The sequence below is a fragment of the Esox lucius genome, chromosome 18 (genome assembly GCF_011004845.1).
Source record: "Esox lucius isolate fEsoLuc1 chromosome 18, fEsoLuc1.pri, whole genome shotgun sequence".
NCBI classification, from domain to species: domain Eukaryota; kingdom Metazoa; phylum Chordata; class Actinopteri; order Esociformes; family Esocidae; genus Esox; species Esox lucius.
Window position 1 is genome coordinate 20494885 of NC_047586.1, and position 22694 is coordinate 20517578.

The 22694-nt window shown below is 43.8% G+C and overlaps 1 protein-coding gene across 5 annotated transcripts in view; it reads left to right on the forward strand.

The window, feature by feature from the left end:
- LOC105017552 (MAM domain-containing glycosylphosphatidylinositol anchor protein 2) overlaps positions 1–22694 on the forward strand; it is a 200573-nt gene that overhangs the window by 172786 nt on the left and 5093 nt on the right. For all 5 annotated transcript variants that reach the window (XM_020056496.2, XM_020056499.2, XM_020056497.2 and 2 more), the window contains exons 13-17: positions 9217–9237; positions 11249–11404; positions 15722–15883; positions 21901–22031; positions 22150–22249. In XM_020056496.2, coding sequence (XP_019912055.2) covers positions 9217–9237; positions 11249–11404; positions 15722–15883; positions 21901–22031; positions 22150–22249 — 570 coding nt within the window. The remainder of the gene's footprint in view (positions 1–9216; positions 9238–11248; positions 11405–15721; positions 15884–21900; positions 22032–22149; positions 22250–22694) is intronic.

A 22694-nucleotide genomic window follows, 5' to 3' on the forward strand; every position in this document is an offset into this window, starting at 1 on the left:
TTTTCTTTCATATACTTTTTTTTTTTTAAAGCATTTTGTAATCATTATTTGAGTTAATGGTTCACCACTGAGACTGGGCAAGCCCTACTGCAATCTTACCCAGAGAGGCAAAGATACACATTATCATAACATCTGCCAGTGATTTCAAGATGCCATCTAGCAGCTGTATCAGGATTACACACCATCATGTCGTATTAATGAACACCGGGCCACGGTTTTGCCAACATGGATAAACCCTAGTCCTGGACAAAAACAATACATGACTTTGTGCAATGGACTTAGTACAGGCCTAGGGTTGGTTTACGGTGTACGCAAAACCGGCCCTTAGTGTAGTCAGGCTCCACTGCCGACGGGACCTGGGATTGAGAAGCACTCTCCCGTTGGCTGCACTGCGTTCTGTCATACCTTCTGCCTGCCTTCCTGTGTTGCTGCGTTCTTCAACCCAAGATGAGCTACCGCCTGACTGCTGCAGTTTTTAATTATTCAGTTTCACTGCAGCTCGTCTGAGCTGCGCGAGGGTGCAGCTACGAGTGTCTCTGAGCCCCAGTGTGCGCGTGTGTTCCTGTGACTGTGCTAATGGCTCATTACCGTGGCCTCGGAAGAGGTGTGGGGCTGCCCTCCTTCTCACGACTGCACGGCCACACATACTGTAGCAAGCTAGGGCACGCGCCGTCCTTTGGGGATATCTCGCTCGGCTCTGCGGTAAAGCCGGAATAGGGAACCTTGTTGCAATTATGCTTCTACCGTCGTTGCTCTCCTAATGTTTGTCATTCTTCAAAAGAGATGAAGTGAAGGAATGCATGAGGCAGTGATATCCCCAGGCAGGTCACGCAATCAATCATGTACCAGAACTTTGCGAAAGGACAGTGTTACGGGGTATAATAACATTATAATTACACCTGACGTCAGCTGGTCGTATGGAAATATCATTTGCCGTATGTTTCAGAGCCTTAACGAGCTGCGGGAAAGTAAGATAATGACTGGCTATGGAGCCGCGTTAGAATAATTTCTGGTCGACCCGGAGCACGTTAAGTCTTCATTGGCGTCTGGGATGATGATGCTGGCATGGTAGCTCTGGGTCTGACAGTATAGTAAGATGAGAAATCACTCCCCTGTGAGCCAAACAGCAGAGCGTAGCAGGTTTCTTGGTTGAAAAGTGCTTAGTGTCCCATGCTGGCGGTGGTGTGAGGAATGGAGGTGTCACCAGTCTTCCCTCCCACGGACACTGTTGTGTTCTGCTGTTGTGACAAAGTCAGCAGCTGTTTGCGGATCCAAATTCAGTCTTTGCTTTACAGCAGTCCACATCCGAAGCTGTCTGGATGTGTAGGTGGCTACCTATTTGTCACAAATGTTGGCAGTGTTGAAAAAGGCTCTATATTATTGGTCGCATTTGCTCTGAATGACATTTGATGTGTTCTGGAGGAAACTGAATAACACGGTCACAATACTTTTGGCTGGATCAAAACCTGAGTAACTGGGACTGAACTCTCAAGGTTGGGGGTGGGTAAGTGATGCGTCCACAGAGAGATATAAAGACAGTTAAAAAACAGAGGGAAAGATGGGGGGAGGGACAAAAAAACCTTCAAAAGCAGGACACAGGGATGTGATCCCAAAATAATTTCCATCCCAGAGTTTCGAGCAGCTTCTGGAATTCACAGCAATTATTCTGGTCAGCAATTTTGAGCTGTGAACAGGCCGTCGCCCAGTGTTGCTCAGAAAGAAATGGCCCCTCTCAAAGACCAGACCCTTTAAATGTGATTGATGTGAATCTTGGACAGGGAGCAGTGGCCGGGGATTGCAGGTTTTCTGTTTATGAACAGCTGGGTTGCTCTGGCCTGTCGGGACCTTGAATATTGCCTCTGCTTTATAATATGGCAGTGGAGCTGTGGACACAGTAGCCTGCCGAGAGGAAGCGTGGATACATGTATATATATGTATATATGTATTTGTGCATTTGTGTTTTCGGGTGCGAACTAGTGGGTTCGACGGTCAGCCAGTTCATATGTCATTGCTGTCACCACAGTGGATTTGAAACGAATGCACTGGCACACATCTAGCGTAGACATCTCTCCACGCATATCGGAGTTTGGAAAGTTATTCCACAGAATTGTAGCTGATCGGAAAAGCCCCAGGGAGCGAAGCACCAGCATCAGCCAGGAAGCAGAGAGGCGTCGTCAGGGGGAATATACAGTGGATCACGGAGCTCTAGAGACTCCCTTGCGAAGCAAATTAAGGTCGTCAGATTAGTGAGCGTGCCCTCACACGCATTTACCCACATTACTTCCTGGTTAGATATGTAGTGTGGAATAAAGCAGAATGGCTCGGTGAGGATTCCTATGAGGAAAACTTGCCTCTATGTTCAACTCGCTCCCGAATCCGTTGGGAGTTGTTGTGATGAGACAATGTCCTTAGATACAATTGAATATGCTGAAGATGGGGAAGAGAGAAAAGGGGTATACATTTTATAAGTATATATACACTACCGTTTAAAAGTTTGAGGTCATTTAGAAATGTCCTTTTTTCCCACGAAAATATACATGAAATTAGGTTGAATAGGAAATATAGCAAAATGAATAGGAAATGTAGACAGTGACAAGGTTAGAAATAATGTTTTTTTATTGAAATAATAATTGTGTCCTTCAAACTTTGCTTTCTCAAAGAATCCTCCATTTGCAGCAATTACGGCCTTGCAGACCTTTGACATTCTAGTTGTCAATTTGTTGAGGTAATCTGAAGAGATTTCACCCCATGCTTCCTGAATCACCTCCCACAAGTTGGATTGTCTTGATGGGCACTTCTTACGTACCATAGGGTCAAGCTGCTCTCACAACAGCTCAATAGGATGGAGTTCCGTTGACTATGCTGCCCACTCCATTATAGACAGAATACCAGCTGACTGCTTCTTCCCTAAATAGTTCTTGCATAGTTTGGAGCTGTGCTTTGGGTCATTGTCCTGTTGCAGAGCGTATTGGAAATTGACTCCAATCAAGCACCGTCCACATGGTATGGCATGGCATTGCAAAATGGAGTGATAGCCGTCCTTCATCAAGATCCATTTTACTTTGTATAAATCTCCCACTTCACCATCACCAAAACACCCTCATTTGGTCTACATCTCACAAATGTTCTTCTTAGTGATCCGAACAAGCTTGGTCTGTCCGTAGCATTTTTTTCCCAGTCTCTGTCAGTCCAGTGTATGTTCTTTTGCCCATCTTAAAGTATTCTTTTTATTGGCCAATCTGAGATATGTCTTTTTCATTGAAACTGCCTAGAAGGCCAGCAACACAGAGTCATCTCTGTAGTTGGCATTGAGACTATTACTATTTAATGAAGCTGCCAGGTGAGTTGAGTCTGTTTCTCAAACTAGACACTCTAATGTATTGGTCCTCTTGCTCAGTTGGGTACTGGGGCCTCCCACTCATCTTTCTATTCTGGTTAGAGATAGTTGCTGTTTTGTGAAGGGAGTAGTACACAGTGTTGTACGAGATCTTCAGTTTCTTGGCAATGTCTCGCATGGAATAGCCTTCATTTATAAGAAAAAAAATAGACTGATGAGTTTCATAAGAAAGTTATTTGTTTCTGGTCATTTTGAGCCTATAATTGAACCCACAATTACTGATGTTCCAGATACTGAACTAGTCTAAAAGGCCAGTTTTATTGCATCCTTAAACAGCACAATAGTTTTCAGCTGTGCTAACAATTGCAAAATAGTTTTCTAATCATCAATTATCCTTCTACAATGATTTACTTGGTTTAGCAAATACAATCTACCATTGGAAGATAGAAGTGATGTATGCTGACAATGGGCCTCTGTGCACCTATGTAGATATTTATACAGCGTTTTTATTTTTAAACCTCACGTTATGTGCCGAATGTGTTATGTTGTTTATATGTGCGTAACAATACACAGAATTGTATTGTTACTCCTTATCAAGACTTAAACCTTTAAAAACCTTAAACTTTACAAGTTGCAATACATATCTCAGTATGAACCTACCCTAAACTTTTTCAGTCAATTAAGGGAACACAGTAAATTCCAATTCAGTGCAATCCTTCTCGATTTCGAATTTCTACTTGAAGTTCTGTTTATTGACTGAAATGGAATTCCATTGATTGTGACTGAGAGCCTCTACATGTTATTCATGATTATGTGTTAAGTTTTGCAGACTTGGTGTGAAACCCATAGACATTTATCATTCTATCCCCCCCAGAATCTTAAGTGGGTTTAAACAATGCACTTTGGATTTTGAGTGAGCATGTGAGGGTGCTGAGCGCGGTAGTGTGTGCGTGGTGAAGGTAAAGAAGAGTACAGGGGGGGGGGTATGACAGCACGAGACACGTTCATTTAAACTGAGGCTGTGTGACTCCAAGGCTGCAATCAATATATATTGTTAGAAGCAAGGCCTTTGTCATAAGCAAGGGGACCGGGTTCTAGAGGTAGACAGAGAGATAGTGACATAAAAACGGGTTATGAGAGAATGGATGGGAGTTGAGGGAGAAGGGAGAATTGGGACTGCATAGAGGAAAAGAAAATAACTCTGTCAGAAAACACGGCAGCATCGGTTTCTCAGGCAGGACTGTGGAGTCCTCTGTATTGCAGAGTTCTTCTTCACTATGAAACTACTCTGTGTGGATATGTGAACCATTCTCCCCAAGATGTTTCAACTGTGGTAGTTCAGAAAGGACCTGTAGCAGCAGTTCTGTTGTCTTTCACCCCCAAACTGCGGGCTTTACAATATTCAACCACAAGTTGGTGTCTGCTGTCAGTGGTTTGGACTGCAACATGTACCTTTAAATTGATTAGCCTTTTTTTTATTTTGTCCATCTGCGTTACAGACAAAAAACATTTCTGGGTTTTTGTTGTACAAGCACAAAAAAGAAAATCACCGTTCAGGCTTCTGGTATTAGCAGGCAGCTGATGGAGCAAGAGAAAAACACTCACAATGACTCACCGGAACGTGTCTCTTTAAGAAAGGAACGATGCAACCGCAAAACAACCTGGCTGTCCAAACCTTGTGTTGAACCTGGCAGTTACAGCACAGAACAGTTCTTTCCTGTCTGGAGCTGCACTGTTCCCCACCGAGGCTTGTTAAGTTGCAAAGCTCTCTCGTTTTGCTGCAGCCATGCCGGTTTACAGAATCACTTGATAATTAACCCATACTGGTGACCTTGGTCAAATGGCCTTTGGACTAAAAGGATGGAGGGGGAATAATTCATCGGGCACTCGTCAGATGATGGTGATTATCTGTAGTCCAAAACCCTTCATGAGCTTAGCAATACTGCTTTTGCTAATCCCTGGATTTTGACATAATATTCTGTTCCAACATATGAACTGCTAATTTTTGGATACTGAACTCATTTCTTTTTAATTATTTACATTCAGTCTTTAAGTACAGTTTTGCTTGAGCTCTTGGATATATGAAGTATGTTCAGAGCATAATGGGTACTCTGCATCATGATACCTAGCAGTAAAACCTTCCATGAAGGTCACAAGGTATTTGTTCATCACCACTCTTTAACTCTTCTCTCCTTTCCTCTCTTGTGCTTTATTCTCTTCCTCGGTTTTCTCTTTTCCTTTTCCCTCCTTGCTTTTTATCTTCTTTCCTTTTATTTCACCTGCATCTATACCCATGAAATGAAATGTTATACGACAAAGTTGAATTCCACAGCCACAAAGTCAAAATTGACAAAATGTTGTTAATAACATTGTTAAGGTTAGGCAAGGGGTTAACTGTGTGGTTAAGGTTAGTGGTATGTTTAAAATTCCCTTTCAAGAAGACAAATACCAGACACAAGCAGGGTTAAGAGATAGTAGCTATGGTATCTAGTGACTCCACTTGTTGTGTAATGGATTGAGAATGAGTTCTTAGCTATTTGGCCGCCTCAACACAATAAGTCAGAGAAATGGCTCGTTCCTTATTTTACAGTGTACTTTATAACATTCGCTCAAGCCTTTTAGTTCTTCACCGAGCCAGCCCTTCAGTTCTCAACCAATATTCCTTTACACAGGTTTTCTTTGTGGGAATGATTTGTTATTACTTGATTTAATCGAGTGGATTATAATCAATTCCTTCCATGAGTCCCTGCATTCCATAAATCATTGGCAGTAACTGTAACAGTTCTGCGGTTAAACTGATGTATCACATCTATTCACAGGGACAGGAATCGATCACTAAAAAGCCCATGCATCTTCCTGACAGCTTAAATTGTATTTACTCTGCAAGAAAATGAACTGCAGGTCTGACTGGCTTACACTGAAACAAACAGCGTTTCCTAACCTTGACCTTTCTGTGTTTGGCCACTGAGCTGAACCCTCTTAAATGATCAATGAGGAATGTTGATGAAGCCTGGCTGAGGAGAAGCAGCTTGAATGTACAACGACCCTGATAGCTAGGTATTTTAAATGAGGAACACAGTACTATTCCATTTTTGAGTGGAATACGATCTTCTTTTTCTGTGGATGTGAGGACGAAACAACAGAGAGCTCACTGGTGGTGTTTTGAGATAACATTTCTAGAGATTGGTTTACTGGGCTATATTATGAGGAAAAATTCTGGACCCTACATTTTTTCATTTTGTTACATTCATAGTGTGCTCCGTGATGCAGAAGGACTAGAGTGCTTATTGGTTGAAAATAGACATCCATGTCAGAGTTGAGACCTTTTCTTACTCAGGTATATCCTGGAGACAGATCTGCCCTAAAGGAAGAAACGCATGTGACTCAATGGAGGGAGTGGAAACATGTGTCCTAACTCTGAAGTAACTCATTTGAAGTTAACATTTAAAATGGTTAAGGTAAGGGCTGAGGTTTGTGATGGGTGAGAGTCAACTGTACACCGTAGGGCACATTGCTCCATCAGGTAGGCTACCACGGGCACATTGCTCCATCAGGTAGGCTAACACGGGCACATTGTTCCATCAGGTAGGCTAACACAAGCACATTGCTCCATCAGGTAGGCTAACACAGGCACATTGCTCCATCAGGTAGGCTAACATGGGCACATTGTTCCATCAGGTAGGCTAACACGGGCACATTGTTCCATCAGGTAAGCTAACACAAGCACATTGTTCCATCAGGTAGGCTAACACGGGCACATTGTTCCATCAGGTAGGCTAACACGGGCACATTGTTCCATCAGGTAGGCTAACACGGGCACATCGTTCCATCAGGTAGTCTAACACGGGCACATTGCTCCATCAGGTAAGCTAACACGGGCACATCGTTCCATCTAGTAGGCTAACACGGGCACATCGTTCCATCAGGTAGGCTAACACGGGCACATCGTTCCATCAGGTAGGCTAACACGGGCACATTGCTCCATCAGGTAGGCTAACACGGGCACTTCGTTCCATCAGGTAGGCCAACACGGGCACATTGTTCCATCAGGTAGGCTAACACGGGCACATCGTTCCATCAGGTAGGCTAACACGGGCACATCGTTCCATCAGGTAGGCTAACACGGGCACATTGCTCCATCAGGTAGGCTAACACGGGCACATTGTACCATCAGGTAGGCTAACATGGGCACATTGCTCCATCAGGTAGGCTAACACGGGCACATTGCTCCATCAGGTAGGCTAACACGGGCACATTGCTCCATCAGGCACATCGTTCCATCAGGTAGGCTAACACAGGCACATTGCTCCATCAGGTAGGCTAACACGGGCACATTGTTCCATCAGGTAGGCTAACACGGGCACATTGTTCCATCAGGTAGGCTAACACGGGCACATCGTTCCATCAGGTAGGCTAACACGGGCACATCGTTCCATCAGGTAGGCTAACACAGGCACATTGTTCCATCAGGTAGGCTAACACGGGCACATCGTTCCATCAGGTAGGCTAACACAGGCACATTGTTCCATCAGGTAGGCTAACACGGGCACATCGTTCCATCAGGTAGGCTAACACAGGCATTGTAGATGGGATGGGATTGAAACTTGCACTCCGGCTCTGAGGCCTGCGGGTTCATTCCTGATTCTAGGCACCTTTATTATTTGCTTCTCTGAAACCATAGCCTTTAACTGATTCACTGTGTTTGTTTGTTTTGGGCATTTTTATGCTTTATTTGTCAGGAAAGGGGGAAATATAAAGGAGAGTTTTGCTTAAAGAGCAGTGGGCCGCATTCAAAACTTGAGACTCAGAGGTTGATGCGAGTTAGGAGATTGTTGCCAGGTGACTGACAGCCTTTGGATTTTCTTTAACGCAAAAACTGCAGGTCTGACTGGCTTACACTGAAACAAACAGCATTTCTTAACCTTGACCTTTCTGTGTTTGGCCACTGAGCTGAACCCACTTAAATGATCAATGAGGAATGTTGATGAAGCCTGGCTGAGGAGAGGTGGCTTGAATGCACAACGACCCTGATGGCTAGGTATTTTAAATGAGGAACACAGTACATGTAGGAACAAGTGAGACTTCCATTTTTAAGTGCCTCCGTCCTTCTTCTCACGTTGACGTCACCCGTTGACGTTTCCTACCAGGAACATCACATTTCACATAATGATAGTTTGTAGCCTTATCACACAACCAAGGGGTATTCCTGAAAGTAACCAAGCTGAGGCGTATTACAATATGTGCTAACATCTTGTTGTTTATTTAACTGAGTTATGATGCTTCTGAGCTGAGGTCACCTTGCGTAAGGATGTGAGCAAGTAAAGGGTAATAGTTCTAATCTGTTTCATTTATAAGCTCATTAACGTGGTCTGGCTATTCTTAGTAATGCTGCTCTGACAGCAGACAGCGCAGAGGGGAAGTGCGTGTGCGCGCGCATTTTCCATTTGTTCTCGGATCCCTGCCCATCTTTAACTCTGATAACGGCTGCCTCCACCTCACCAGAGATAATTTCTCTATCAGTTATGGCGTTTTAAAGTTGATTAACATTTCCAATGGGGGACTGAAGCAATGATCGCGCTCACAGAGAACTTGGCGTTAGATGTCAAGCCGATGGCCTGGGCTTCGTCGTTTTCAGGCTTTGTAGTTACTTTAATCCGAGACATACCAACCCCCCACCCCACACTGTTTTCGAATCCGGTAGACGTTTCCATGACGCTACGCTCCGCTGTGACTCAGCACACATCAAGGACGAAGCGCCAGCCGTTGTCTGAGTCAGCAATGCTCTTCAAATGACAGAACACAGTTGTTTACTAACCACGCCTGTTTCTCTCTCTCTCTCTCTCTCTCTCTCCTTCCGCCCTTTTTTTTTTGTTTTTCAGCACCGGTCAACCCTCACCTGAGTAAGTAACTTCTTTATTTATGAAGTCTCATCACTTAGCATGCCTCAGCGTGTTAGAAGAAACATCCCTCAGCCTCATAACGAGGCAGAGCAGCGCGGCCCTGGGAGCAGCAGGGAGACGGCTTTGGAGAGTCCTGTGGTGTAGTTCTACTTTAATATTCCGGATAACTACACTGGGAAGAACTGCTTAGTATTCCGGAGAAACAATGTGGAGGAGAGACATTTCTGTGCGCGCGGGAGGAATGCGGGAGCACGGAGTGAAGGGGGCAGGGTGTGTGTGTAGAGTGTTCTGTAATGCGTTTCATGCGCTCTCTCCAACGCAGTGTGAATTATGTGATAGTCAGGGCCCATGTACATTCATGCTATCTCATTACAACCCCCCTCCCCCCCTTACACAAACACACACACGCACAAACCATTGAACAGTCCCTCGTAAAAGTGTCAATGTGTTAGGTTAGTAGTTAGCACATACACGTCGTGCTGTCATTACGAACGGCGTTATAAAACCTCCTATGTTTCGCCTTCAGTCTTGTCAAAACCACTGCACACCTGCCCCCTCTCCTCACCTCTCCCTCCCGTCCCCATCCTTCTTCATGAGGGCCTCTTCCATCGAGGTTGGCACGTGGCGTATTGACACTGGCCCCGAGGGAAACATTAGGGGCCAGGCCCCCATTTAAATCTGCCTGCATGGAAGCAGGCAAGAGGCCAGTCAAAAGTAGAGGTCTCGCCTTTATTTCCTTTATCTTGCTTTCTCGCCGCACTCATGTGTGCCTGTGTGTGTGTTTGTATGTGTGCATGCATGCATATGTCCTCCTCCACTCCCCGTCACAGCCCTCTGCCCCCCTTCTTCTCTTTAGTACCTGTGTAAATCCTGGAGCTTCTGCCTCCACCAAGGTCGCCGCTCCAAAACCCCTTCCAGCCTCCTTTAGTAAATCAATGAATATTTACCACGCGTGCCCATACGCCCAAATCTAAATGCTATTTTTAGCCACTCGTTGAAACACATTTCTGTTTCTGAATGTCTTCTGGTTATGGGATGTTGTTGTCATATTATATTACCAGATGTTACAGTTTTATGACTATATATATACTGTATATATATATACACACACACACACACACAGCAAGTGGATTTACCGGGGTCTCTAAAGATAAGAGTGTGCACGTTCCTGTGAATTAATGTGTATGTTTGACTGGTACTGTATGTTCTAAATCTTGAGATGATAACCATATCCCTTGTACCGGTAGCGTTGGAGTTCCCTCACAACCTGAGCCCTAGCCACATTTGACATCAGACTTGTATTCCCACAGTTACACAGCATGTCTTCCATTACGATTCGCCGCCGCCATTCGTGGTCCAGAAGTGTTGTTCACGGTCAGCGATTGCGGCCTTAAACTCCGGCTCTCTAAATGTTAGACACACATCAGTCAGCCCCGCGTTTACGTCCACGTGACGAGCAACAGTAACTCCCTCTCGTGGACCACGCCACAGCAGATTCATGGTCAGCTGTCTGAAAAGCGTTATGTGAATTCAAACGGGGGGCATTAGCGATGCACCCATCAGTATACATGCGTGTTCGCCATTGACCCTCGCATTCACATGAGGGACTCAAGAAAACATTATAGAGTCCACCGCCGACAATGATTCATGGTCCAGTTAGCAATGTCATGGTCATTTACTCTACCAGAAATACCACAGGGGATTTCCATCTAGTTTCCATTTTACTGTATTATGCATGACTCTAACTGTGTTTCTCTGGCTCATTGGGGGGTACAACAGCATTCATCTACCACTCAAAGATCGCAGAGACATCAGGAGGTCAGAAGACGTGGTCCTAGGGTTTCTCTCGCTAGCGTGAAACACTTACAACGCCAGGGTTGTGGGTTTGATGCCCGCCGGGAGGGCCAGTATGAAAGTGAATGCACTCACTACTGTCTGTTTGTCTGTTAAATCACTTAAACATTGAATGTTTATTGTAAAAACAAAATCTTTTTCTGACACCGCGCCTCAGGGGAGTTCCACTGTAGCTTCGAGGAGGAGCCCATCTGCATGTTCACACAGGACAAGAACGATGACTTTGATTGGACGAGACACAGTGCAGCCACCCGTGACACCAAGTACACACCCAATACTGGGCCTAGCGACGATCGCCGCGGTTCCAAACAAGGTAAGGCCACGCAGGACGACCACTTGGCCTAATACAGCGTGGGTTATTATGATGTTAGAACAGTTCAAATCCTGTTGCCATACCGATGACTGCGTTATTTAGTGTAACTTGTTACGCTCATAACACGGCAAAAGGTTGAAAGTGGCACATATGGACCCTGACAGATTTCACCTAGTCAATTTACAGTAACGTTCTGTATTTGATGTCAGAGAATGCTATTGAAGGAGAGGACTTTATATAATCTGAATGATGAGCAGAACGGAATGAGCCTTTGTGTCCGTCGTGAAGAGAAGAGACCTCAGAACACATCTGAATACAGTCATGACTCCCCGATCTGTTTCTTTGAGTTGCCTTGTGAAAACGTATAACTGCAAGACGGTTCGTTTTTTTAACTAGTCCCTGTTGGGAAGAAAACAAGCTTTGAAATGATACCCAAATTGCCCACCAGACCAACACTGTGATTTATAATGGCACGCTTTTGGACGGCATAGACAAAAACAGAAATGTAGAGTTGTGTTCCAGAAAACGACAAGTGCTCTGATTCCTTAACGGCACAGCTGGGAGAGGTCTAATGTCTTCTTATTCTGGAACACTCTTTTCCCACCATAGTCATGAAAGTGCATTGAAATTACAGCACTCAGGTGCACACTCACCTCTCACTCAAACCACACATTCTACGTTTTTTGATGTATTTTAGGGCTTTTGATGCTTTATTGACAGAGGAGCAAAAGTGGGAAAGACAGAGGGGAGAGTGTGTGAAAACAGCAGTGTAACTGGAGTCTAACCAACACTGTAGCAGTACATGTGCAGTGGGAACAGAGGCTTACACCGCACTACCAGCCTAAGCCAAGGAATATTCTTATAATTATGATGAATAAATGCACCAAAAAGAAGAATAAATATAAAATGCACAAAAGCAATAAACTGTGTAAAAAAGAAATCCCTTTCCATAAAATGGTACAATGGTATACGTATGTTCTGCTTATTTGATTTGAAAGAATCTGAATGTTTTAATTTGGCCCTATCTTTGGAGCCCAAATGCGAAGGGATTAACTAGCTAGATGTTTACACTTACTTGCTTGACTTAAGTTATGTATCGGTTTGTGACTCATTTCAATTTTAGTAATCAACATTTAAAACATATTTTTTATCTTCAGCCAATGAGCCTTCTATGGAGGTCATGTTTGAAAATGTCAACTTTAAAACTCGCGACTGACATTTATCACATAAAACGTATATGGTATACCAAAATCAACTAGCATTCATCCATTTTTGTATTATCGTTATGATAGAAAATTTTTGTAGACAATCAGTATTTCACAATGTTCTATCAAATCACATTAGTAGGGGTAGAGCAAAAACCAGATGACTATGCTCTCCCTGAGTGAAAGATTTGTGTGCATAGAGAACTAAAAAGGGGCATTGACCAGATAACCAGAAGTGTAAAAAACATATTCCTGACCTCACTCACAGCAGATACTGGGCTTCCCAGATTCAGCCACTGTAATGTTACATCTCATGTTTGTCCTGATGTGAATGCCGATGAGCAAGGAAAACGACAATGTTGTGACTATTTGAGAAGTGAAATCCAAGAGCAAACTGAAAAATATGGTTTAACTTGCAAAGCGTGTGAATTAAACGGCAAACACTGGAGACTTATTTCAGAAACAAAGACCAATTATCACCCATAATCTTGGACCGGACAAGATTATCACGTTGATCAGCAAGAAAGCACGCCAGAAGATGTACCCGTCTCTACATGTCAACCGTATTCCATCCTCAACTCCTCCTTTATAACTTATACTTCACTTGTTTGAAAGCGAGTGGTTTTGTTGAAATAGTGCAAATACATGACAAAGTACACAATTTCCTGGGACCCGTTTTGGCTCAACAGCGCCACTTGTACAACCAGTGGCTGAATATCCCAGAATGCATCTTTAACTTTACCCAAATAAATCTATATAGATGCATATACCTAAACTGTAAGTCAGAAAATGTATGAATGGTAAATGTATGTATATTATGAACTCACCGCTCATATTCAGTTATCTTAAATACTCACCTAATATTGTATATAAATATAGGTCAACTTGGCAAAGATTTTGTGCATTCTTCCCCTGTATGTTATCTAACACCAGCAGCAGCATTACAACAAGACATTTACTGGCTATGTTTAAATGTACTTAACAAATAGTGTGGGTGATTCTAATTCCAATTCTGAATCTAAGTTTAAGGTGTAGTAAAAATATGTCTGTCCCCACAAGGATACTAAAACCTAAAACATGTGCGTAACCACCTCTTCCTCTCTCTGGTTTCCATGGGGACAGTGGCTGACAGAGTTGCCTGCTAGCGTTCAATATCAGATAAGAGTAAATAAAGTCTAAAGGTAACATTCAGCAGGGGTTAACTGTAGTTTAGCATTCACCCGTGAAAAATTGTTTCAATATAGCACATGGATTGTGGCTGACTACCAAAAACGTTGACTGAACCGAAAGATTGAAAGGAGGAATGAAAGAAAGAAGCAAAAAAGGAAAAGCCTCACACCAGTGACAGTGAAGGACACATTCAGTCTGCTACTGTATCTTAAAATGAGAAAGTAACTTCCTGCTGGCACAGCCAATCAAGGACAACCTGAAGGTGGACCACACACACAAAAGTACACACTGGTCACCATGGTGACTCAATCCATCTGATGCACACATTCACACTCGCACATTCACACACACACACACACACACACAAACTCACACTGCAAGAAAGCCCTGAGCGAGCAATGATTTCGTCTGTAGGAATGTGGCAGAGGCACTAGGCAGTAGACAGCAGCTGAAGGAGTAAATAATGCATTGACTATAATCACTCTAATGTGTTGAAACTGTCCAGCATTTCATTACCAACCCAACAGTCCGGAGGGGCAGCAATTATCTGATATCAAATTCAACAGAAGATTAAATTCTATTTGACTTTGACCGGAGGGTGTGAAAGCTTGTTCTCTGCCCTCGTTACCTTTGCCTGCCCCAAAGTGGGGCAGTAGATAGGGATGGAAGTTGTGCCATGTGTGGGGAAGGTTATATTCACTGCTGCTTCCCCACATGAGGCAGTCGAATTACCCTGAGACCATGGCCATCTTGTCAGTCCTCGCTGCCCTCTGGTTAGTGTTCACTCATTCTGACAAGACATGTATTTAGCGGTGCAGCAGATCAGACAGCCTGCTGGTTACAGCATTGGGCCAGTAACCAAAAGGTTGCAGGATTGAGTCCGCAATTCGACAAGGTGAAAGATCAGTTGCCGTGCCCTTGAGCAAGGCACTTCATCTTAATTTCTCCTGTTGTCACTAGGGATCGAAGAGTCTTCTAAATGACAGTTTTGAATGGAATGGAATTTGACATGCATGGAGCCACCATTTGTATTACTTGGTCTTAAAAGATACCAAATAATAGTTTTCCCCTCTATTTTATCAATACAAATCTGTTGGACATTTTACTCTTTTCAACATGTCTCTCAATAAGAGGACAAAAACAATGTTTTGATTTTACTGAAATATTACAATCATATATCTTAATCGATATTTCTCGCTATTTTCGTTTTGCTGAATGCCAAGAGCATTACCTATTGTATAATCCAATGGCAGCTGATCTCTGGTGGACAGACTAAGAAAGCATAAATGGTTCCGTAGACAGGAAACAACGATATGTGATGTGTGCAAACAACATTAGTTTCAGAGCCTTTGACAAATCATGCAATTGCAGATGTTAGAATCCTTCGAATTTCTGAAGGGGAAGGGATTTTAGCCGCATAGTCTTGCTCATAATTTGGTAAATGAGAGAGGGGTAGAGGAGCTCTTCGCTCTGGTCCCGGTCTTTATTGAGCATCTGACCAATTACACAAGACTTTTATTCCTGGGATAACTGATTTAATGCCAACATGAGGCTGTTAGATTGGTGCCCAGCAGCGACCCGGCCAGTCTCATAGAATCACTCCTTGGCTCCTGAAGACAGCTTGGCAGAAAGCCCTGTTGTTTTAGATAGACACACCCACCCACTGCTCTCTGTCTCACTGGGCCAAGACAATACTCTGCTTCAGATTCCAAATATACCGACCGACATGCCAAAATCTGCTTTGTAGGTGTTGGCTGGATATGAAGGTTGTCTTTTATGCGTTTAGGGTCCGCTGAGTTTATTTGAGTACATCTACCGTACGGTCTGATGTCATACAGGAAAAAAAAAAGACATACTTGAAGTAGAAGTATCAACTAATAAAGGAAGGTCGATATCACAGGCTAAAATAACTATTTGGCTATATTGGGTTTTCCTCCCACAGGTTTCTACATGTACATCGAGACGTCGCGGCCTCGGAAGGAGGGCGATGTTGCCAGGCTGGTCAGTCCCTTCTTCAACGTGGCACCTAAGAACCCGTACGGCATGGCCAACCCCCCAGCGTACTGCTTCGGCTTCTTCTTCCACATGTACGGCAAACACATTGGTAAGGACATCGTTGCCACCTTGTTTGTCTTTGAAGAAACGTTACCACGGAGAAATAACCCACGGACCAGATTCTCTAACAGATATATACTGTAGTCTCTCCTCAATGCATGAATCACAGGAGGCTTCTAGTCGCTTCTGTTCTAATCGCGTACAAGGGTCGTAATCATCCGTAGTCGTTTGTATTTCTTTGAGTAGATGACGTGCTTTCGGAGGTGATGTTTAGCTGAGTAAAACCATTTTCTCTTCCCCAGTGAAGAGGCACTCTAAAGCTCTCAGACTCTTGTCACACGGGGCCATTTGTGTCTACGTGTGTGTGATCCTGATTTTACATGTGGGGATCAAAAGTCACCAAAAAGATAGTAAAACCTGAGAGTTTGGTAGCTTCACGGTTTTCAGTAGGTACCCAAAAGGAAAATGGCCATATTCTGGCTTAGGGGTTAAGTTTAGGTTATTCAGGTTAGGTTCATGTTAGGTAAGGTCATGTTAGGGTAAGGCAGGGGATCAGTCATATGGCAATCCTGGCAAATGCTAGAGGGTCCAGACCAGGGTGAGTTTGTGAAGAATGTATGTATATATATTTCATTTTTGACAGGCCGACAGCTCATGGTAGTGTTTTGTAAAAATGTATATTAAGTGTTTGGCTAAGTCCCTGACATTACCTGCTACTCAACCAATGGTAACTAAATTGTCTAAATAGTTTTAGAGGTCAGTGTTTAAAAGCACTTTGACATCTGCGAATGTTGGAAGCCTGCATTTTCCAACAAGCTTTGGAATAGCACGTAATCTAAGAAAGCTTGGATGTCATTAATCAAATGCCATTGTCACTTCAAAATGAGAATCAGCGCATTGTGTCAGACCTGAATGGCACGTTGGAGTTCTGAGATCTCCAATCTTCCCATCAGTACTACTTGCTACTGCACACATAACTTAGGTGTGTATAACTCAAGTCTTCAAAGTGAGACCTGTCAGTCCTCCAAAGAGCTAGCAGACTGGTGCAGCTTAGCAACAGCAGAGAATGAGGGGAGGGTAAGGAGAGATAGTGAGAGAGGAGCATGGGGGCGAAAGACAGCGAGCGCATGAGAGTGGCATGAAGTATCACCTCACCTCTTTCTTTATCTTGTCATTTTCCAAGAGTGTTACCAAGGAAGCGTGGAGACAGAGACGTGTTTGCTGTGGAAAGATCTGAAGCCAGTCTCTTGGCTGTGCAAAACATCTTCGGGTAAAACAACATTATCCCGCGTTCACATTCTTAGGACACACAGACCCAAAGCTTCACTCCGGAGAGTGATACGCTCTGCCTAGTCTGGCAGAATGGACACGTCGGCGTCAAACACCTGGAGTGGAGGAGGAAGAGGAGTGGAAGTGGGCGAGGGGGGTCTCTGGGGAGATGAGAGATCCTCCTGTGCTTGGTCGAGGTTGAGCAGGCTATGACATTTCCAATTTGCTCAGATTGATCGTCGGCCAAGCCCCCATCCCCAACTCCCCCTCTGCACACCCACCTCCCCATCATCAGTTGGTGGTGCGTCTTAGACCCAAACCCAGGCCTGTTAAGACCAATGCACGTCGACTTCAGGGGCTGGAAACATGCAGCCACTCCCTCCCTACCTCTGCTGTGAGGCTGCTGGCTTGAAGCCCTTCACTCTCTTCCTGAACCAACTCTCATCTCTCCCTGCCGCCTCTCCCCTGTCGCTCCCACGCCTCTCTTTCCGCACAGGCCAGTGGAAGCCAGACGATTGCGCTTTTGAGATTTAGCCACGCTATGCTTTACCACAACAGATCTGCAGGAACACAGAAATCACTCCGAAAGGTGGGTGTCACCTCGACTGTTGTTTTATCGGCGTGTTTTTCTTGTGGGACTCGATGTGTGACTCAGACGTAGTAGCTGCGGCTCTGCTCCGTAGCTCAGTGATCTGGACTACCCCGATAAAGACTCTGTTCGCCCACACTCAGTCGAGACGGTGCGGCGGCAGATGGAGAGTCTCAAGAGAGCAGCGAACACGCGAGACGGAAGGAGAGCGTGCGAGAGAGGATTTCCAAATGTAGCCAGCGGGCATCGCTAGTTACCTGGGACGAGGTCAAAATGAATTACTGAAGCACACTTCAAAGTTAGCCTTTGGAGATGGTGTCATGTTTGTTTACAGGATTAAGTCAATGAGTGTGCGCACACACACACACACACACACACACCCACACACACACACACACACACACACACACCCACACACACACACACTCACACACCCACACACACACACACACACACACACAGTCTCACTTGCTCACAGGCACACGCAAACACACTCTATAAGTAATCTGTTTTATGTTGAGTTGAGCAAAGTGGCAGGGGATCAGGCCTATTTCATTAGCTAGGAGCACTAATGTTACCCTGTATTTAAAGTAATGTTATGTAATGTTAATGTATTCTGTAGGGCTGTTTCCGTGGGGCTGTAGTCACTCCCACTGGCCATATATCGGGACGTGTCTGTCCAGTGGCTGTAGGGGATTTAACACACTGTATTAAAGTTTATCCCCTTAGGGTTTACTGTTGTTAGTCTATAGAAAAGGGATTTTACCAAATACAATTCTTAGCAGCGGAGGGATGAAGTTAATTGAAAAATTCCTTGCCTCCTTTTTCTTGGAATGCAGCATTAATACATGTGTACACAACACGCAGGTGGGTGACTTGGTTAAGGGATATCTGTGTATAAATATAGGCTGTGTGCTTGTTAGTATTGGAAAGGGAGAAAAAGAAAGATCTCGAAAGTTTCTTCAAGATTAGTCTGCAACAGATCCACATATGCCAAAATATGCTTGTAGGGAATACAGGAGTTGGCTAAAGAGCTGCATGCTTAATCCACTTACAGGCAGACGCACGCACGCCCCTTTCATCCACAGAACCAAATCCCACTAATTTTCCATGCCTGCATATTTATATCAGTTTTTTCTACGGTCTGAAAGGGGTAGGGAGGAAAGAAAACATGGGAAGAAATCACCTGAAACCTTTTTTTTTTTATTAGACCCTGCAACGTAAATACAGGCTGTTTGAAGTAAATTCATTAACAACGTAATGAACGCATCCCTGATTTGAAGAGCAAACAGACCCTGTGTCTGCAGCTTAACCACACCTGTCAGCCCCTCCCTATTTGACAGTTACCTATGGAAAATTAAAATAGAGGTGTACCTTCCGATGAGGTAAATGACATGCTGTTGGGGAGACGTTCGTAATATTCATAATATACAGTTGTTTGTTAGGTTAAATACCAACTCTTCTGTTTGAAAATGGTAACGTTCAACCTGACGATAGCCCTTCCAAAAACATCCAACGAGACATCGCCATTACCTCCATTGGAGCACAGTGGCATCCGGTAAATTGGCACTGATTAAACTCACACTCTACACTCAGTATTTGCCAAAATAATTGCAATCAAGACACGGATGAGTTCCTGGACCTTGGTACAGGTAGTTTGGTCCACTCTTATTGTACAAACTGATCCAGTTCTCCCAGATTTGAAAGATGCATGCCAACTGATGTTTCCAGGTCTCTCTGTAGATGTTCAATAGGATTTAGATCTGGGGTCATTTGCCGATCCCTTCAGAGCAGTCCATTTGTCTCGAAACCCTCCCGAGCGATTTCTGAAGTGTGTTTGGAGTATTGTCCTGCTGGAAAACCTGTGACCTTGAATGGAGCCACAACTTTCAGACAATCATTTTGAAAATGCACTCAAAAATGTGTCAGTATTCTCCCAATTTCATGATGTCATGCACACTTTCAGGGCGCCCAGTGCCAGAGGCAGGAAAGCAAGCACAAAACATCACTGAACCTCCTCCATGTTTGACGGTGGTGAAAGTGTTCTTCTCTTTGAAAGTGTTATTTTGTTTTCTGTACCAAAAAGCTCTAATTTGGTCTCATGAGATTTTCTCAGAGGGATTGTAGCATGTTCAGGTGTCTTTTGGCAAATTGCAGTCTGGTTTTCTTATGTTTCTTTCAGCAGTGCCATTCTCCATGGACTCCTGCCATACAACACCCTTTCATTGAGCCGGCGATATATGGTGCAAGTTGAAACTGGCCCACGTCATGTCTTAAAGGGCAGCTTGAACCTATGTGGCAGTTGACCGAGGTGCTTTCTCCACCACTCAATCGTTTGCTGCAATCTTTCATCGAGTTTTCACTTGCAGCCAAGTCCATGGAGGTTGGCAACGGTGGTTTGGGCCTTAAACGTCTTGGCAACATTACGTATGGTGAAAATACGATCATTAAGGACTCTGGAGATTGATTTGTAGCCTTGTAGGCCAGGCTTGGGTACAATCTTGTGTCTGACCTCCTCATACGGTTTTCTGTGTTTCTTTCTTTCCTTTCTTTATGCCAGTTGTGGTACACACAGTGACACAAACATATGTGCATAAAGGAAAGAAAAATGGGAAAATCAACTGCTTGAAATCAAATGATTTTATTCTAGGTGTCAGTAGTTTCTTTCTGGACTTTCTTGAATAAGCTAAGATTTAGTAAATTGAATAGTTCAAATGTCCCTATAGTTTTGGCTATGACCGTTATAGTTAGGTATAACAGCTACCTGTACTTAACTATAACAGATCTTTCAATTATGTGTCCTGTATGTATCAAGTATCAACATGGCTGTCTCTGTCATTCATCTACCTAGTGTTTCTCTATTTAATTTGAACATTCCCGCTGAGCTTAAAAAATTGCTTGCTGCGAAGGAAATGCCTGTCTCCGGCCTACTACAAGGGGACTGCTGGCAGTTTCACTGGCAACTATACTGCTGGAGTTAAATATTCTATAATGAAAGTCTTCAATGAGAAATAGACCATATTATCATTGTTATTTCCTTTTTGCCTACTGGGATGGCTTTTCTCTGCTGATGCTGTCAAACTTTTTTAATAAGTTACACGATCAGCAGTTGTTTATTGTAGAAGTCAACCTGCAGTTTTAGGTGGTGTCTTTTTTTGTCAGGGGGAAGGGAAGGTGACGTTGCATTCAATTTCGTCATCTCACAGTATTAGCCAACATCAAAGGTGCTTTACCAGACTAGTAGTTTAACTTGAGCTTTCACAGTAAACATGTGAACAAAAGGCTTTTTAAATCGTATGTGAGGGAATATTCTGCTAAGGATCTGGGATGTTTAGCTGAGTTCCAGCTTATAAGGACTAGAAAAACACTGTCATCAAAGTAAAGATATAAAAGTTGTTGGTTTTTCAACAAAAGAAAAAAAATTGCTTAAATTATTTGGCCATTGATTTGAGTTAAACGTTATTCTTAAGTGTTTGAAAATAATTAATCGCCACTTGGCAGAACCTTGGAATTAATAAATTCCAAATCAATTCATACAACCCCCAGTTAACCTTCGCCCTCATTCACCACCAAGCTTCTGCTCAGAATACTGAAGAAGATACAGATTTGGAATTTAGAATGCAGAAGGCAGAGTGAAAATGTGAAAAGTCTCCAATAAAATCACCCTCAAGACACCGCTTAGACTCTCCACTCTTAAACTGACATTTAAGACCAAGTTATATGCTCTGTTAAGCACTCTGTATTGACAAGTTGGGGGTGTTTTCAGCATTAAATGCATCACCTCTAAATAGCAACTGATGATGTATGTTCAATTGGGGTGTGTAAAATGTCTGAGTCGGTTGAAACATGGGACCAGAAAAAGGGTGGAGGACTTAATTGGTTTAGGTGTTCATGTATAAGCTGTAAGATACTTGAAAAAAAGTGTCTGCTAAATGACCACGTAATATTGAATAATGGTGGGTTGCAATTACTTAGGTTGGTTTTAGCATCTGGTGGAGAAAAATCTACAGTGTATAATGCAATCAGCAAAAGCCCTTGATCTGATTATTAGCAGAATTCCTTTTTAACCGTACCTGGCCATATCGGATCATGGTGAAAATCTTGCAACAATAATAGATTATGAAGCTACTTATTGGCAACATTTGACACACACCGCGTGTTGTTGTTTTTTTTTACCACATTTGGCCTTGTGGTCCTCTACTCTGTAGGGACCCTGAACGCGTTCCTGAGACAGAAGGGTCATGCTGCGCCCGAGGCACCTGCTTGGTCACTAAGCGGTAACCAGGGTGACCGCTGGAAACAGGCCAAAGTCAGCATCCACCCAACCGCCTCATTCCAGGTGAATAAGGCCGTGTGTGATTGGACGATTCGGGAGTTGGCCGGGGAATAAATCCTCTCTTTAACTCTGTGTATAACTGTTATCTCGTCGTCTCTCCACCCATTCTCTCCCCTATCAGGTGGTGCTTGAGGGTATCCGAGGTCCGGGCATTGAGGGGGACATTGCGATCGATGATGTCACGCTCGAGGAGGGAGAGTGTCGGGATCTACCGCCCATTAGTGAGTACAGAAACACAGGAGGAGGGTTCATCACTAATTGCTCTTCCAAGGATCGTTTAACAAAAGAAAGGTTTGGGAGAGGGAACGCTTATTTTAGAAATGCCATAGGTTCATTTTGAAGTCAGCACTCTCCCAGCTCTCTCTCTTTCTTCTCTTTTTCTTGCCCTTCCCTTTCTCCTCTCTTTTTCTGTCCCTCCTCTCTCTCTTTCTCTCTCCCTTTCTCTCCCTTCTCTCTTTTTCTCTGAAGAAGACAACTTGTCCCCAGCAGCTAGTCTCACTGTAATAAAATATAAATAAAAATGTGACGTCGCCTTGGAAACAGGGCTCCTGTCGCATGAATGATAGCAGTCCCAACCAAACGGAGCACTGTAACAAGCAACAGTCCTCGAGGAGTAGAGGACAGTAAGTACATAAGGGGGCTGGAGAGAGACAGAGAAAATAGAAA